Source organism: Drosophila erecta, unplaced genomic scaffold, assembly GCF_003286155.1.
Source record: "Drosophila erecta strain 14021-0224.00,06,07 unplaced genomic scaffold, DereRS2 tig00000000-arrow-pilon, whole genome shotgun sequence".
Classification (NCBI taxonomy): domain Eukaryota; kingdom Metazoa; phylum Arthropoda; class Insecta; order Diptera; family Drosophilidae; genus Drosophila; species Drosophila erecta.
The window spans coordinates 24,919,195-24,935,690 of record NW_020825194.1 but is presented as its reverse complement, the minus strand read 5'-3'; the positions used below and the strand labels follow the sequence as shown (position 1 = coordinate 24,935,690).

The following is a 16,496-nucleotide window of genomic DNA, read 5'->3' as shown; positions in this document are numbered from 1 at the left end:
GTATTTTTCCTAGAATCCAAACTTCAATAGTCTCTTATACGCCTTACTCGTAGCGTTTTTATTTAGTCATATAAATTTTTATCGATTGCCGAAAAACTTTTTTCAACGCCCACTCCACCGTCCAACCACGCCCACATTTTTGAAAAATATTTGGATATTTTTTTTATTAGTTTTGTAATTTTCTATCGATTTGCCAAAAAAAGTATTCGATATTCCAGAAAATTATGAAATTTCTCTTTCGCACTAACGTTATCTTAGTAACGGGTATCTGATAGTCGAGGAACTCGACTATAGCATTCTATCTTGCTTAAAATTGTTAGCAGCATGCCTAATTTCATTGTTTGAGTTCTTTTAGTTCCCGATATCTCCATGTTCATAGGAACAGGACTTGGCAAGATCGAAAAATATTATCATAGAAATCCTAAATGGTAAATAAATGCAACTTAATTTTATCTTAGCGAGGTATAAAAAACTGTACTTTTCTGAACATATATACGGAAAAATTTATTTGTATGCTCAGATCAATTGATTTGGCTTATACAAGCTATCCCAAATCTGAAGTTTTTCATACTCGGGCAAATCTATTATATTGACCTCGCTGCTGATGTTAACAACTCGCTTGGGATCATCCTTTGTAGATGGTCGCCAGTCCAAATGGCCAATCTCAGGACAATTAGGATTGGAGGTCGCAGCGAATGCCGTCCAAATGCCAATCATCCTTTCGATGGTGCGGTATTCCGCAGATGTCTTCTCCAGTTTCCAAGAGCCCACGTTCCGGAACAAATAGCTCAGGTCATCAGCATGGGCCACCCCAGTTTTAATGTGATCTCCACAGAATTTAGTCCGGTAGAAGTTGAAGCTCGGCGAATCGAAGTCGAACCGATAGTAATATGTGGGTGCCTTTGCATAGGTAAGTCTTGCGTTCAAGGTGCGATTAAAGCCGTGCCAAAATACTTTGTAGGAATACAGCTAAGAAAGTAAATATAATATTTTTGATAAGAAAGTCTTATAAAACATGTCTTTTACATACATCGAGCATATTCATAAACAGTCCTGAGCTGGGCGGTGCATCTCCGAAGTAGGCTTTGATCAGGCGCTGACTGTACTCCAGATTGTCTTCCTCGCTGCTAACCCTGCGCACATCAACTGGCACCAGCCTAAGTGGATCCTTGCTTAGCTCATCCAATGCCTTGAGATTGGCCGAAACGGCTGGATACATGAACAGGCCCTCGAAGGAAGTTCCACCCAGCATGACGGGCAAATCGTTGGACCACGCATCCCGGGCCATCTCCACTGGCGGCTTGGGCACCACGCAATCCTCACCCACATACGCCTCCACTGTGGGTCCGAAGGCGAAGAGCAGACCATTTCTTCGGTGCTCGGGTGTTATCAAATTATGGTTCACTAAATCCCTAGCCAGAACTCCGCGGAGATATTCCAGTACCTTGGCGTCGTTATTTTCGCCAGTGAAACCATTCTGCTGAGCCAGGCGGAAGGCAAAGTCTTCGGCCGGGTTGAGGGACCAGTAGTTGTGGACCGTTCCCGACATGGGAATGGCTTTGTGGAAGAGTCCCCTGGTCTGCTTCGTACACATCATAAGGTGGGTGGAACATCCGCCGGCGCTCTCTCCAAATACCGTTATATTACTATCATCGCCATTGAAGTTGGAAATGTACTGCTTGACCCACTTAAGAGCTAGCACTTGGTCCTTAAGGCCTGCGTTTCCGGGAACTTGCAGACTCGGATCCTGGAGGGAGAGGAATCCTTTAGGAAATAGGGCAATAGAATAAAAAGATTTACTTTAAATTTGTTTAACAAATGTGAGTGTGCATTTCTACCATTCACTTAATTGACTTCCAATGAAATGTGTAGAAATTGAATTTTCGAGTAGAGTGATTTTTAGTTTTAATAAATACATTTATTTTGTTTTATGTTAAAACTTAAATAAAAATATATAAAACAAATCCACATCTTGATATAGTATGTTTAAAAGTGAAAAATTATTTTCCATCACAAAAGTTAATATTATAACTTTTATGTTCGTCAGTTATGATCGTCAGTTGATTTTTACCTCGTCCGGAGGTGCTTTGATTTGTTATATCTTATGAGTTTGCCGCTTTTAACTTATAAATAAATTGTTCGTATCGTTATCAACACAAATGTGAAGAAATGCCTGATTTCCTTATAGAAATCGAGGGAAAGTGGCAAAAACACAAGTCTCTATCTTTAGTGGTTAATAAGGTTTGGCTAAACTAAAGCTTACATATCATAAATAAAATATCAGACAGACGGATAATATATGTATATAATTTATTGTGTTAGAAACGCCTCTTTCTGTCAGTTTCATTTTTTTAGGAATATAGTATAGTCTTTTATTCTGTAGCTGGTATAAATAGTTATATTTCCAGTAAAAGTAGACGGTCATTTTAAATCCATAGATTACAAAAACAGGCGCACCAAACAACTGTTTTGATTGATAAGATAATTGCTATCAGATTCAGCTTACTCACCCAAACAATCCACGCGATAGTTAAGCGTCACAAGAACAACATCTTTGGCCATAAAATAGTCCGGGCCGTACAATTCACGGGTTGCCTCGCCTATGGTGAAAGCCCCGCCAAAAATGTATACCATTACCGGCAAAGGCTTGTCACTCTTCAACTGCAAAAATAAATCGGCTATCAGTCATTATAATCGATTGCGGCAACGACTTCAGCTATGGGGGGTATACATATATGTGCACAATCGTAAATTGATTTTAAAAATCTATAATACATACATTATGATGGCCCAAATAGCCCGCAGTACACTAACCTGTTTGGCATAGACGTTCAGATACAGACAATCCTCGCCGCCTTCGATAACGCGAGTCAGCAAACTCCTCTGGGTTGGCTTCTCTGCGTAGTGGGAGCAATCCAGAACTCCGCTCCACGGATCCGCAGGCACTGGAGCCCTGAATCTCAGCTCTCCCAGCGGGGGCTTCGCAAAGGGGATCTTTTCGAAGCTGAAGTAGGGGTCGTCATAGAGACTAAGGCGCTTAACGCCCCTAATTTGACCCACGGGCAGGGTAAGTTCGCAAGTTTCCAGGCTGCTGTAACCAAGCTCCATAGATAAAATTCTGGGCGATTCCGGTTTTCAAGAACTCACCTTTCGGACATCATTAAGGGTCATGCGTGCGCGGTGGGTGTCGACACTCCAATGTACTTTGTACTAATGAGCTTGCTAATCCAACGCCAAAGCAACGCGAAAAGTTCAAGCCCCACACTGGGGGCCAAAACATTGTCTGGTGATCGAGCTTTCACACCTATGTGGTAAAATTTGCGACGCACCTTATCTTTCAACTGTGTGAATTGTCAAAGGCAAAGTTTAAAAGTAATAAAAATAAATTTACGGCATAAGCTTAAATCGTTACAGCTTTGAAAATGTACATAATGGCCTTTGAGCCTTTAACTATGGTTGTGGACAATTCAAACAATATACCTGTTTATTTCTAATGAATAAACTTTTTTATATTTCGACTTTAATACAGATGGAAAAGATAGGGTTCTTAAAATAAAGGTACTCCAGCCATTTCAAAAAGACGATCGAAAAGCTTTAGCTTCGGCATTTCTGGCTGCGGAATAAATTTTAGGTCCTCGCTTATATTAAGGAGCATTCGACTTCCGAATCGGGCTACGGGTTGCCAATCCACTAGAGATCTGGTGAGCGGAGCATTTGGATCCGCGGTGGCGGCGAAGTGCACAAACATGGCCACCAATCGGCGAATGGCTGTGAACTCTGGTCGAGTCCTGTCCAATTTGAAGGTGGCTGGAAGCTTGAAAATGTACCCCAGCTCGTCCACATGTCCAACTCCCCTCTGGTCTTTTCCCATGAAGCGAATGCGGTAGAAATTAAAGTCCGGCGAGTCGAAGTCAAATCGATAAAGGTAAGTGGGCGCCTGGCCGTAAGTGAGTCTGGATTGGATTAGTCGGTGCATTGCATGCACAAAGCTGTGGGTGAAGAGCTCCACCAATCCGTTAGTGTGATCTATAGTCAACTCGTGGCCGTGCGCCTGACAGAAGTGATGGATCAGTGCTTGGCCCAGTTGGCGCCGCTGTCCAGGATCACAACGGTTTCTCAGGGTCCAAGGCAGTACCCGCTCCGGGTTGCATTGAACGTTCTTCAGCCACGTAGGGTTCATCTTTAGGAAGTTGAAAATAGTCAAGCCCTCGCCACTGTTGGCGCCCAAGATGATGGGAATGCGATTGCTCCACGAAGTTCGTTGGAGGTCAACGGGCTCGGCAAGGAGCACTGCATTGGGAGTGGCGTAGCTTTCGATGCTGGGTCTGAAGGGCATGCTGTGACCCTTGCTCTTTTCCAGTGGAGTGAAAAGGTCCGCGGAGACGACCAGTTCGGGATCTGCCTTCAAAAGGAACGCCAAGACCTGGCTATCGACATTATCGCCCTCGTAGCCCAAATACTTGGCCAGACGGTACTCCATTTCAGGTAGCCGATTCAGCTCCATTGAAATTCCTGCCAAAAGTATGGCCCTATGGAAAAGGCCTTCTGATTGCGGACTTGCCAGCAACAGCTGAACGGTTATGCTGCCGGAGCTGTGACCAAAGATGGTGATTCTCTCAGGGTCCGCATTGAAGTTGGCCGCGTTTGCCCTGATCCAACGGAGGGCCAGGATTATGTCCTTCAATCCAGCATTGCCGGGAACTTCAAGATCGGGATCCTTAAGACTGAGGTAGCCTGTGAAAGGATTGCATGAAATAGATGCAATGTTATCGAATGCCAATTGTTTTAGCTCTATTAAAGATCACCTAAGGGTCCCAGTCGATGGCCAATGCTTATGTACACAACGTTTTCTTTCATAAAATAGTCGGGACCCCAGGCACGCCTTGAAGAATCTCCGCCTTTAAAGGAGCCTCCATGGATGTAGACCATCACAGGCATGGGATCACCGTTTAGCTGAAATGAACAAATGATTGGTGTTTGGGCTTCAGTTCCAGAAAGTACAAGACTCACAGTTTTTACTGATATGTTCAGGTAGAGGCAATCCTCGGAGCCCTCTACCAGCTTGGTTAGTGTGCTCAGTTGCAGGCACTTGCTTAGCGGCTTGGAGCAATCGCGAATCCCGTGCCATGGTTTGAGGTCATGGGGCTCCTTGTAACGAAGAGATCCCAGCGGAGGAACCGCGTAGGGGATGCCATCAAACGCGTAGAACTGTTCGTCATACAGGGATTTAAGCAGGGTTCCCCGAACCTTTCCATGTGTGGTCTGCACCACGGGTGCAACGTCAATGCTAAATAAAACTATAATTAACAAATTTCCGTTGGATTTCAATGAGTGCTCCTACTAGTCGTCCGACATCTCCGACATCTCTCGTCCGCCTCTGGCTTTGACTGGCTTCACTTACTATTAAGCAATGAGCACCTCTATCGATAGCCGCGGCTTATCAACCTAAATATACTCGGATCGGCTCGTATCTCAAACAGGGGTAAGTTTGCTGCACATAAACAAGGGGACAGAAATTGAATTATAAAGTAGGCTATCTTGAATGGCTCACATTCAAGATTCGGATGCAGATGGGCTTCTGGGAAAGTAAAAAATGAATCTGGGAAGAAAGCAACAAGTCATAAAATTGGTTTTGTGCGCCAGGCCTTTACCATTATCGATTTGACTGGTTGTCAACAAATACTTGTTGCCCCCATAACGTATGGGTACTTTATACAATATAGTTCCAAATGAAATTTGTGTTGTAGAAACTCGGCAATTGTTTGATATCGGCTACAAATTTGGCAAGGAAATTTAATACTCTGGGCTAGTCCGTTGATTGGCAGACACTTTCCCAGACCCGCAGCTTCTGCAGCTCCGGCAGCTCCATCAGCTTGATGTTCTCAGAGATGTTGAGGCACTCCAAAGCTGATTTGCTGTTCAGGGGCTTCCATTCCTTGGCACGAGGCAGCTGATCCTGGATGAGCTTGCAGTTAGGATTCGATGTCCTCGCGAAGCTTGTCAGCATGTCAATCATCCTCTCGATTGTGAGGAACTCGGGTGTGTGCTTGTCCAGCTTCCAGGAGAAGGCTCCATACCACAGGTACGAGTGATCGTCCACGTGGGCTACGCCCCGCAACTGGTTCCCGCAGTACTTCAATCGCTGGTGATTGAACGTGGGAGAGTCGAAGTCGAATCGATAAAGATATGTGGATGCACTGGAGCTGTTCACGCGGGATCTCAGCGTTTTTAGAATGGGATGCCAAAACACCTTATAGCTGGCATACTGAAAGAAGTTATCGAACAATCTATCAAATCACAAGATGTAAAGAACTTATCCATCTCACCTCGCAGTACGCTTTTAGGGAGTCTGGCGACATGGAAGAAGGGTCGCTTCCGCCGAAGTGGGTCTCCTGCAGTCGCTGGCCCAGATGCCGAGCCAGCGCCTGGGGCAGATTCCGCTTGACATCCAGTGGCAGCATGTGCTCTGGTTCCTTTTTCAGGCTGGTCAGCAAGTACGGCGCCATCTGGACCCGGGCGTACATCAGCAAACCCTCGAAGGAAGTGCCGCTCATCAGCACCGGAATCCTGTTGCCCCAGGCCTTGTCTAGCAGCTCCTGCGGATGCTTGGGCAGCGCGCAGTGCTCCGTCTTATAGGGCTCCACCATAGGTCCAAACTGAAAGACGCAGTCGTCCAGGTGCTCCTCTGCGCTGAGTAGATATGGTCGAACGAGTTTCTCTCCCGGCAGCTTCTGCAGGAAGTCCAAAACCATGGCGTCGGTTACATGCTCGGCACTTTCCATACCCAGGTTGACCGCTAACCGATGGGGCAGATTCTGGATGGAGCAGCGGGCCCAGGAGCAGAGCACATTGCCCGATTGCAAAATGGCCTTCTGGAACAGACCCTCAGCCTTGGGATTCAGCATCAAGTAATGCACTGAAGCGGCTCCGGCGCTCTCACCGAAAGCGGTCACGTTCTTGGGATCGCCATTAAATCTTTCTGCGTTTTCCTTGATCCATTGCATGGCCAGCAGCTGATCCTTCAGGCCTGCATTTCCGGGCACTCCAACGGCAGGATCCTTCAGGCTCAGGAATCCCAGGGGACCCACGCGATACGAGACCGTGACTACGACCACATCGCGCATCATGAAGTAGTCAGGACTATGCAGCTCCTTGGTGGGGTCGCCCTTTTCGAAGCCACCTCCAAAGAAGAACACAATCAGCGGTAGAGGCCTGGGGGAGTCCAGCTGTATCGAAGGTATTAAAGGATTAGGAACGGTGGATTGGGTTATGTGTCGATATACAAGAAAGGCCCTAGTCTCGCAGTAAAAACTTCATTGAAGAAGTATTATATGAACTGAACTTCAAATGGTTATACAATACAATTTCATGGGCTGGAAAAGCGCCTGCTGCTATCAATGCTATTGGCTCTGAGCCCAAGTAAGCTGTGGCCTTGAAGAGGGAATACTTAGCGATCCCGCAGAGGTACCTCCTTCGCGAAGACATTCAGATACAGGCAATCCTCGACGCCCTCCAGCTGCTGGGAGTAGTGGTTGAACTGGAGCGGCTTCTGGCCGGGCTGGGTGCAGTCCAGGGGCTGGCTCCAGGGCGCCACGGGCACGGGGGCCCTGAAGCGGAGCGGGCCCACCGGCGGCTGCGCGTACGGGATCCGCTCGAAGCTGACGTACTCATCGCCGTACACAGCTGTGCACAGTTTTCCGCGCACCGGTCCGCTGGTCGTGTTCACCTGCAAGCTGGAGGATTCGGGAAAACTTAGTTCGCTGCCGCGGAGTGCGCGCTGCTGCTGCGACCTTACCTCTCCATGCTCGACTGCTAAGTGCTGGCTTCGCGCTAGCAACCTTTTATCTTGCAGCGGAAGAACATTTAGGGCCCTTTTGTCGCGCAACAAATGAAATTAAATCGGAGAAATTCGAGACAGCTGATTTTCAGTTTGCTTTGTAGCTTTGTGGCACTGTGTTTGAAAAGCTTAATGTCGCAGTCAGCTGACTGCGCAATAACAGAAGGAGAGCGTCTTCAGCGATCAACAGAAGCAGCTCTGTTCTTAACAGCGAGATATGCTAGCAGTCACAGTCGCGTACCACATAGTGATGCATGTACAATTCTGTTATTTAATGCTATAAGTTATTATCTTTTTAGACAGTGTTTTCCCTACCTGATCAACTCGAGCTTATTCACATTTTCATTATACGCAATTTAGCATTAGAAGTTGCAGTTCTGCCGATTCGATCGAAAACGCTGCATAAGATCAGTTGAGAATTTGGTGTAGGACAATCGAATTCCTAAATAAACCACAAATCCTACCTCAAGAAATATTCATGCGTCTAATACATTTTTGAATATTTGTTTTCAACAGCACGAACGAGCCAGAAATAAATGCATACGTTTGTCGAAATAAATGTACCTCTTCTAGTTTTTAAAAACGTTCCAAAAACGATTTACAAAATACAGAATACATCCGCTAAGAAGTAAAAATATTACAACCGTGCTAACACCTAATATGTAAAAGTATATTTGTTAAGCTTTTTTTGTTTTTACTTTAATAAACGTGATAAGTTTTTCTTAAGAATTCCGTGTTTGTAAAATATTACAAATATGTTGCTTAAATTAGTAACTGGTTCCAATGAAAATTGTACTAGTTTTTTAATAATATACCTAATATTTTTTGTATTACAAGTAATTCGAAAACTATATTCCCAATGTACATATGTATAGCTAAAAAGTAAAATTCCCTTTATAATTAATGCGCACTACTTTTTACACTGGAGGTCAACATTGCATTTTCCCAACTTAAAAATATGTTGAATATTATTAGTATTTAATGGTTTTAATGAATACAAATTAGTTTCTAACGCGCTATTCTATTTATATTCGAATAGGATGTGTTTCATTTTACGTATACTTTGAAGCAAGACAGTGACCTATTTTGCTGACCTAAGCTGTGCTCGACAAAGATCGTGCCGCGATATAGTTATATAGTTATATGTATTAATGTATAATCAAGTGTTTCCGCCGTCTCTCCTGATTTAAGGTGCTATCATGTATTTCTTCGATCAGTCGCACGGGAATATTCGCCAGAACCAGAAACACTGCGAGGTCCTCCAAGCGAAGTGGATCCGGAATATAATCCTAACAAATAGAAACACACAAAATCATGGAGATGCAAGTGGGATGGCCCAAGCTGCTGAAGATGGGAGCGCAGTGAGTAATTAGCTCAAGGGCCAAGGGTCACGAGTCGTGATTTTTGGCAATCGTTAGCTTCGGACCAAGTTCTTAGTTCCAATCTCTTCCTCAGGTTGGTGGGCCACAAGGTGCAACAGTACCGGCTCTCCACGGGCCACACAGTGGTTTTGGACACCAAGTACGGACAGGTGCGCGGACTCCAACGGAAGACGGTCTATGATAAGGAGCCGTACTACGCCTTCGAGGGTATTCCCTACGCCAAGCCGCCCGTGGGTGACCTCCGGTTCAGGGCTCCTCAGCCACCGGATCCCTGGCAAGGAGTGCTCAGCTGCACTACCAATCGGTCCAAGCCGATGCAGAGGAACATGCTGCTGGGAATCGTCGAGGGCAGTGAGGACTGTTTGCACCTAAACGTTTATGTCAAAGCCCTGGAGTCGCAAAAACCGCTGCCCGTGATTGTGTGGATTTATGGCGGTGGTTTCCAAAAGGGCGAGGCCTCCAGGGACGTCTACAGTCCCGACTACTTCATGAAGCAGTCAGTGGTATTCGTCTCTATCAACTACAGGTTGGCAGCACTAGGTGAGGAATAACTATGTGACTGAATAGGAAATGGGGGAATAATCCATTTTTGATAAGGGGTTCATCATTCACATAAACTGGGAATAGAAGGTAGTGTTTCCACCATGTACGAGTATATGTGCTTAAGCAGCGTAATAATCTTTATCAGCATTAATAAGAAAAAATGTCATTAACTAAATAGGTATAGAATGTATACAAACAAATTTATAGTAGGTGGCAAGTCGGAATCGATTATTGATTCAACAAACTAAAGTAGTAAGAAATTTGTAAATATTCAGTCAATTAATATAAAACTAATGCCATAATGTCCCTTTTAGGATTCCTCAGTCTAAAGGACCCGAGGCTGGATGTTCCCGGAAACGCGGGTCTGAAGGACCAAGTAATGGCTCTGCGTTGGATAAGCCAGAACATCGCCCACTTCAATGGCGACCCCAACAACATCACACTGATGGGAGAAAGTGCAGGATCCGCTTCAGTCCACGTGATGATGACCACGGAGCAAACACGTGGTCTCTTCCACAAGGCCATCATGCAGTCGGGATGTGCGCTCAGCGAATGGGCGGAAAGTCCGGACAACAACTGGGCCTTCCGGTTGGCCCAGAACCTGGGCTATAAGGGCGCCGAGAAGGACGCGGATGTACTAAGTTTTCTTAGCAAGGTGAGCGCTCGTCAGATAGCGGCCATTGATCAGGACGTTATCAGTAGGGATGAGGTGCGGAGCTTCCTACTGTTCGCCTTCGGTCCCGTGGTGGAACCTTACGAAACCGACCACTGTGTGGTGCCCAAGAGGCACAAGGAACTGTTGTCCAAGGCGTGGGGCAACGCCATACCCATTATTGTCGGCGGAAACTCCTTCGAGGGCTTGTTTTCCTACCAATTGGTGAGAAACGACCCGTGGGCCCTGAAAAACTTTCACAACATCCTCCCAAGGGAGGTCAGGGACACCAGCAGTCTGGAAGGGCAGGATCTACTCGTCAGGCGACTAAAGAAACTCTACTTCAACAACGAGATGCAGGAATCGATGGAGGTCTTTGCGGCCCTAAACATATATTCGCATCGCCAGATTTGGCACGATACGCATCGCTTCATTCTCGCCCGCCAGTCCTATGCCCCCAAAAGCGCCACCTATCTTTACCGTTTCGACTTCGACTCCCCGCACTTCAACCAATTCCGGCGATTGGTGTGCGGCGATCGGATTCGCGGAGTAGCCCATGCGGATGAATTGTCGTACCTGTTCTACAACATCATAGCCTCCAAGCTGGCCAAGTCGTCGATGGAGTACAAGACCATAGAGAGAATGGTGGGCATGTGGACGTCGTTTGCCTCCAGCGGGGATCCGAATTGCCCGGAACTCGGATCTGCCAAGTGGGAACCCGTACAGCCGATGGAAAACGCCGTGGAGCAGTGCTTCAACATCAGCCACGATCTGGAAATGCGGGAATTGCCGGAGGCCGACTGCCTGGCGGTGTGGGATACTTTTTATCCCAGGGAGGCTCTCTTCTAGTGCTCAAGTCTTCATCAATGTACTTTACTTACTTACATTATTTAATATCGTTTCGAAATTCCACTTTTTCCTTTGCCCTAATGATGAATAAATACTTATACATAGTAAGGTATCTCCATCGCTTTGGCAACAGTATAGATGTTGAAATTGTTTTTGATTATAACAAAGAGTGCCTTTGAAGACTTCTAGACTTAATCACGAACTAATTTCTAATTATAAATCTTGCACTTTTGTGTTCATAGATAAGCAAGTATTTTTGGTTGTCGGTCGTGCTTATTTGTAAATATAAATTAGAGAGTGGGGACTTCCTTTCTTATATTTTTTATTGGCATAATCAAACCTCTTTTAAATACGGTTTTAAAATAAGTTAGGCTTACCATGGAAATAACTCTGTACAACAATGTCATAGTTGCCACTGGCCTTTAATCCCATTATAATCGAAAACATGGTTGAATCATTGCCAAGATCAAGTTTGAGGTCATTTGATGGAAAACTAGCTGGCAAAGGCGACTTGTTTTTCGCATTTTGATTATTGCTATCACGCAAACCAGTTTTACTTAACTAGATTAAGCAACGTATTTTCATAAACATATTTTTTAAAACTTACTTTCCTAATGCTTGCTTATACAAATAACAACTATTACCAACAACTATCATTTCCAATTAAAGCAGGCTACTTTGACGACCATAAAAAATTAAATTAAATAATTGACTACAATTATTTTCAATTTCGTCGTGGGAAACCCAGCTGCAATTTATTTACAAAGGTTACTCCCATCTAGAACAGGTCGTGCCTATCGTAGAGTCTATCCCAAATCCGATTCTGCTTGGACTCCGGCAGCACAATGAACTCCAGTTGCTTTCCAATATTGAGGCACCTCTGCGGACCTTGCTCCTCCAGCGCTTCCCACGTGGTCGGCCCGATCTGGGGACAGTTGGGATTGTCGTTCCGGGCGAAGGCCACCCACATGCCCACCAGTCTCTGAATGGTCTGGTACTCCATCGAAGACTTCTCCACCTTGCTGGCCAGAATGTGGTAGAAGAGGTAGGAAATATCGTCGGCGTGGCTGACTCCGCGAACGTGTTTTCCGCACATCACCTGCCGGAAGTGGTTAAAGTGGGCCGAGTCCACGTCGAACCGGTACAGATAGGTGGGCGTAGTGGGGGCGTGGCTGAGGCGGGCCAGTACAGTACGATGGATGCCGTGCCAGAAGTGTTTGATGGACAGTATATGCAGGCACTCATTGAACTCCATGCGCCCACGAGTGGCATCCTCGAAGTTATCCAGCTTGAACTGGCGCAGCAGCTCCTTGAGGTGAGACTGGGTGCTCGTTTCCCTGACCTCGCGGGGAATTAGGACCTCAAAGGCACTCAGCATGTGCTCCTCGTCGTGCAGGGTGCTCTGGTAGGCGAAGAGGCCCTCAAAGGAGTTGCCCCCCAGTATCAGCGGCAGGTCATTCCCCCAAGCGCCCGGCAGCATGTCCCTATGGCAACGGGGCAACACGCAATCCCTGGTGATATAGGGCTCCACCACGGGAGTAAAGGGAAACAGGACGTACTCCCGCCGTTCCTCTTGGGAGACGAGCGTAATTCCCTGTGCGGCCATTTCGGAGGCGGGCGCTTTTTGGAGGAATCGAAACACCTCCTTCTCGTTCTCACTGCCCGAGTATCCCAGCTGGCAGGCCAGGCGGTATGCCCACCTGCCACTTGGCTCGTTGGCCCACTCGCAGAACATGGACCCCGATTGCATGATGGCCTTATGGAACAGCCCTCGGGTTTGCTCTGTGGTCATCATCGCGTGGACGGAGGCTGCGCCCGCACTCTCGCCCATCAGCGTTATGTTTTGGGGGTCTCCATTGAACTGCGCTATGTTCTGACTGATCCAGCGCAGGGCCATCACTTGGTCCTTGAGACCAGCGTTTCCTGGCACATCCAAGTCGCGGTCCGCGAGGCTGAGGAAGCCTGAAACAAAGTTGTGTGTTAGTAATTATGACTTTTATATTGCTTGTTAGCAGCTTAATAACAGCTTGTTAACAGCTTTATAATTTATACCCCAGCAATAGTAACTTAAAAATACATAGTTTGATATAATAAATCCAGTTTTGATCTATGGATCGCTAGATACAGAGCAGCTTACAGTCATTTTAATTGATCGTTAAGGTAATAATTATCAAAGCGCCTACTTTTCTCTCTCCAGTTTAATAGCAGCTTAAACGGCAATAATAATAGTAATGCTGATTTTATGACTGGAGGTGGCAGTAGTGGGCAATTAATCCGATTGAAATTGAGTTTGCATGGTGGGAATTGCACCGTGTAATTCGCATGATGATTACTCCGAAGGTAAGTAGCATCAAGGCAGAGGGAAGATTTTTAGTAACCTGGATTCCTAATTAACATTTAATATTTTAATATTTTCCATAGCAGTGTTGAACTTGTGAAAAAAAGGTTCCACAAGCCAGAAAACAAACGTTAAACAGAGCTATTCACTTTCAACAATATATTAAATATATTCATTAATATTAATAAATTAATGAATATTTAAGCTTGGAATGTGGCAAGTGAAGTATACGTTTATACAAGCATAATATTATATATATTAAATATATATGTTTTATATCTAGTTATATACAGTGGTTGAAAAAATAATAGAAACACGTTGGTTGAATCATTGATTTTAAATTTTGTGCTCAGAACGAAAGTAATATTTTTCAATCATTATTTTTTTAAATGCATATATAAGTATATTTCACAATAAGGAACAAAAATATTTTTTCATCTTTATATTATTGGCTTAATATTAGTGTTTATCCACACACACTTCGTACATAATTAGGAATTTTGTTTTGCATGCAGGAGCGATTCTTGTTTCTATTATTTGTTCCAACACTGTATAATGTTGCAATCACATCATCTAACGAAAAAGTAAACAACTTAGGAAGCTTACCCAATGCGCCCACCCTGTAATTGAATGTGACAACCACGACGTCCTGCTGCATGAAGTAGTCTGGACTGTAGAAGTCCCGACCAGCCTCGCCGATCTGGAATCCACCGCCATAAATCCAGACGATCACGGGCAGCGGCTTGTCCGACTTCAGGCGCTTGGAGTACACGTTTAGGTACAGGCAATCCTCGCTGCCTTCGACGATGCTGAGCACGAAGTGCTTTTGCATGGGCTTGGCCCTCGGGTAGGTACAGTCCCGCACCCCCAGCCAGGGGCGTGGCGGCTGGGGGGCACGGAAGCGCAGCTCCCCCACCGGCGGCTGGGCGAAGGGGATTCCTTCGAAGGCGAAGTACAGTTCCTCGTCGTAGAGTGTTCTTCGCCGATGTCCGCGCACCTGGCCATCCCTGGTGCAGACCACCTTCGTCTGCTTTGTGCCTAGGCGGTACTGGACGATCTTGTGGCCAATGAGCCTGTGTGGAAAAAGAGGTTTTGATATTTTCTGTAATTTAAAAAAACAAAATAGTATTTCTCTTTTTATTTAGTTATGTATTATTTATAATATGATATTCTTCATAAACAACTGGTTGATTATGCGTTAAGGTCTTTGGGAGTTGAGTTGGAGCTTTCTTATCTTATCATTGTGAGAGCGGAAGAAGTACTCGTTGAATACAGTAAAAGCTCATTTGGTTAACTGATATGTCGGTCAACAATTTTGGAACAGCAATCGTTTTGATATCTACAGCCTTAGCTCGATTTCGAGCTCCTTATTCGATGTTAGTTTTACTTTGGTATCCTGCCATTTAAGCTATAGAGCCTTGAACCGGAAGTGAATATTTTAAAAATAAAGAGCCTGCTTGCCTATCATATTTGGCGTTTGGGTGGCAATCTTTCAAGTCTTTCAAGTCAAAAAACTAAATGTCAGCACTGCCACTCAGTAATCTGCGTTAAAACAGTGAACTATTTGTGATTAATACATGGCACAATAAACCTTATCACTTATCACGATTAAGCTCTGCGCTCAGCTGAGCACTAGAATACAATTGAGTAGTATGGAACACTACGGGGTCTCTCCAAGCGAGCTTTTACTGTAATTGCCAAGTGATCACTTACTTGGTGCCCATTTTCAGCAGATCGCCCACTCCCACTCGGATCTCCATCTATCCGCTCGCCACTCCAATTGTATTCACAGCTACTAAGTGTAAGACTCAAGGGTCAGAATCAGCACTACAATACGATGGAGCACGATAGAGCAATGAACACTTCCGCAGGTCGCGATTGACGAGGAACAACTGAATCGTGCAATGGAACCGAACAATCCGATCCATCAGTTCGACTGCCAGTGAGCCCACAGCAGCCTCAATTCAGTTGTGGCTTTAATCACGATTGCCCCTTATCGCAATATGGGTTGCGCCGCTGCACCGAAACATATGGCGCAGAATCTTGGAGCTGAATATCGCGACTGATAAGCGGCGAGGGCAGAGCTGCTCACAGAAGACAGCTGTTTCGCGTCTTCCGTGTAATTGCTTTTTAATGATCACTCTGCGAGCTCTCGAAAGTGATATAAAGTCGCAGTTCATGTGCACTGACAGCGGGTTATAGGTCAAGTAATTGTCGCCGTAATGGGTTTCATAATAAAATGCGCGAAAAATATGGATTCGTTTTTGAGCAATCATGCTGACATTTGAATTATAGCTGCGCGCGCAGCTAACATGAACTGCTTGCACTGCTTGCATTCCTCGCTCGCTGTTAAAGCTCAAGCTTCTGATTGGAAAAAAAGAGTCATGATACGTAATTATTAAAGCTAGGTCTGTTTAAGGTTTTGTACCACTTTTTCCCTGCTTTAAAATATTAAATCCACAAATTGTAATATTAAATATAATTTAAATTTTTCAGCTGTTAAGATGCCTTTAAAATCTAATCTCTGTAAACTACATTTAAGCTAGCTTTAAGCAAAATATAAAAAATTTTTTGATATTGAAGCAAACTCATTAATTAATTTAAACTAGGAGTATGTTCTTTTATATTTATAAATACGAATAATTATATCTGAAACCCGTACTAATAATCAGTCTCTCGCTTCTACAAAAAGTTCTTTAATAGCCGGATTGTTATAAGAAGTATTTCAAAGTCACTATATCATTTTCCCTTGACTATATCATTTCACTATATCATTTTCCAAAAAGGGTACTTTCATGGTTACCTAGAAAAGGGCAAACATAGAAAACGACCAACGATTTTTCCAGATGAGAGCTCTGAATTTCTTATTGCTACATATTTGTATATGGATTGCGT

The 16,496-nt window shown here is 44.8% G+C and overlaps 4 protein-coding genes across 5 annotated transcripts; 1 reads left to right on the top strand and 3 right to left on the bottom strand.

Annotated features, from left to right (window-relative positions):
• Positions 1–478: 478 nt before the first annotated feature.
• On the bottom strand, positions 479–3,217 carry LOC113563731 (esterase B1). 2 transcript variants are annotated; one of them, XM_026975831.1, is made up of 5 exons: positions 3,148–3,217; positions 2,815–3,088; positions 2,511–2,661; positions 1,031–1,764; positions 479–969 (listed from the first exon to the last, which is right to left on the bottom strand). In XM_026975831.1, the coding sequence occupies exons 1-5, from the start codon at positions 3,159–3,161 to the stop codon at positions 517–519; spliced, it is 1,626 nt and encodes a 541-aa protein (XP_026831632.1). In that variant the 5' UTR covers positions 3,162–3,217; the 3' UTR covers positions 479–516. The 2 variants fall into 2 exon arrangements, with proteins under 2 accessions (XP_026831632.1, XP_026831631.1); XM_026975830.1 differs by having other exon boundaries at positions 2,815–3,091; positions 3,148–3,215.
• A 278-nt stretch (positions 3,218–3,495) lies between these two features.
• On the bottom strand, positions 3,496–5,687 carry LOC6553283 (esterase B1). The gene is made up of 5 exons (XM_001979165.3): positions 5,652–5,687; positions 5,342–5,491; positions 5,011–5,287; positions 4,806–4,953; positions 3,496–4,734 (listed from the first exon to the last, which is right to left on the bottom strand). Exons 2-5 carry the CDS (start codon positions 5,362–5,364, stop codon positions 3,548–3,550), a joined length of 1,635 nt encoding a protein of 544 aa, XP_001979201.1. The 5' UTR covers positions 5,365–5,491; positions 5,652–5,687; the 3' UTR covers positions 3,496–3,547.
• On the bottom strand, positions 5,627–15,629 carry LOC6553284. Its single transcript, XM_026976109.1, has 7 exons — positions 15,315–15,629; positions 14,208–14,674; positions 12,045–13,225; positions 10,097–10,368; positions 7,469–7,871; positions 6,327–7,226; positions 5,627–6,265 (listed from the first exon to the last, which is right to left on the bottom strand). Exons 1-7 carry the CDS (start codon positions 15,359–15,361, stop codon positions 5,807–5,809), a joined length of 3,729 nt encoding a protein of 1,242 aa, XP_026831910.1. The 5' UTR covers positions 15,362–15,629; the 3' UTR covers positions 5,627–5,806.
• On the top strand, positions 9,029–11,398 carry LOC6553285 (esterase B1). The gene is made up of 3 exons (XM_001979167.3): positions 9,029–9,198; positions 9,293–9,759; positions 10,077–11,398. Exons 1-3 carry the CDS (start codon positions 9,152–9,154, stop codon positions 11,261–11,263), a joined length of 1,701 nt encoding a protein of 566 aa, XP_001979203.1. The 5' UTR covers positions 9,029–9,151; the 3' UTR covers positions 11,264–11,398.
• Positions 15,630–16,496: the final 867 nt, after the last annotated feature.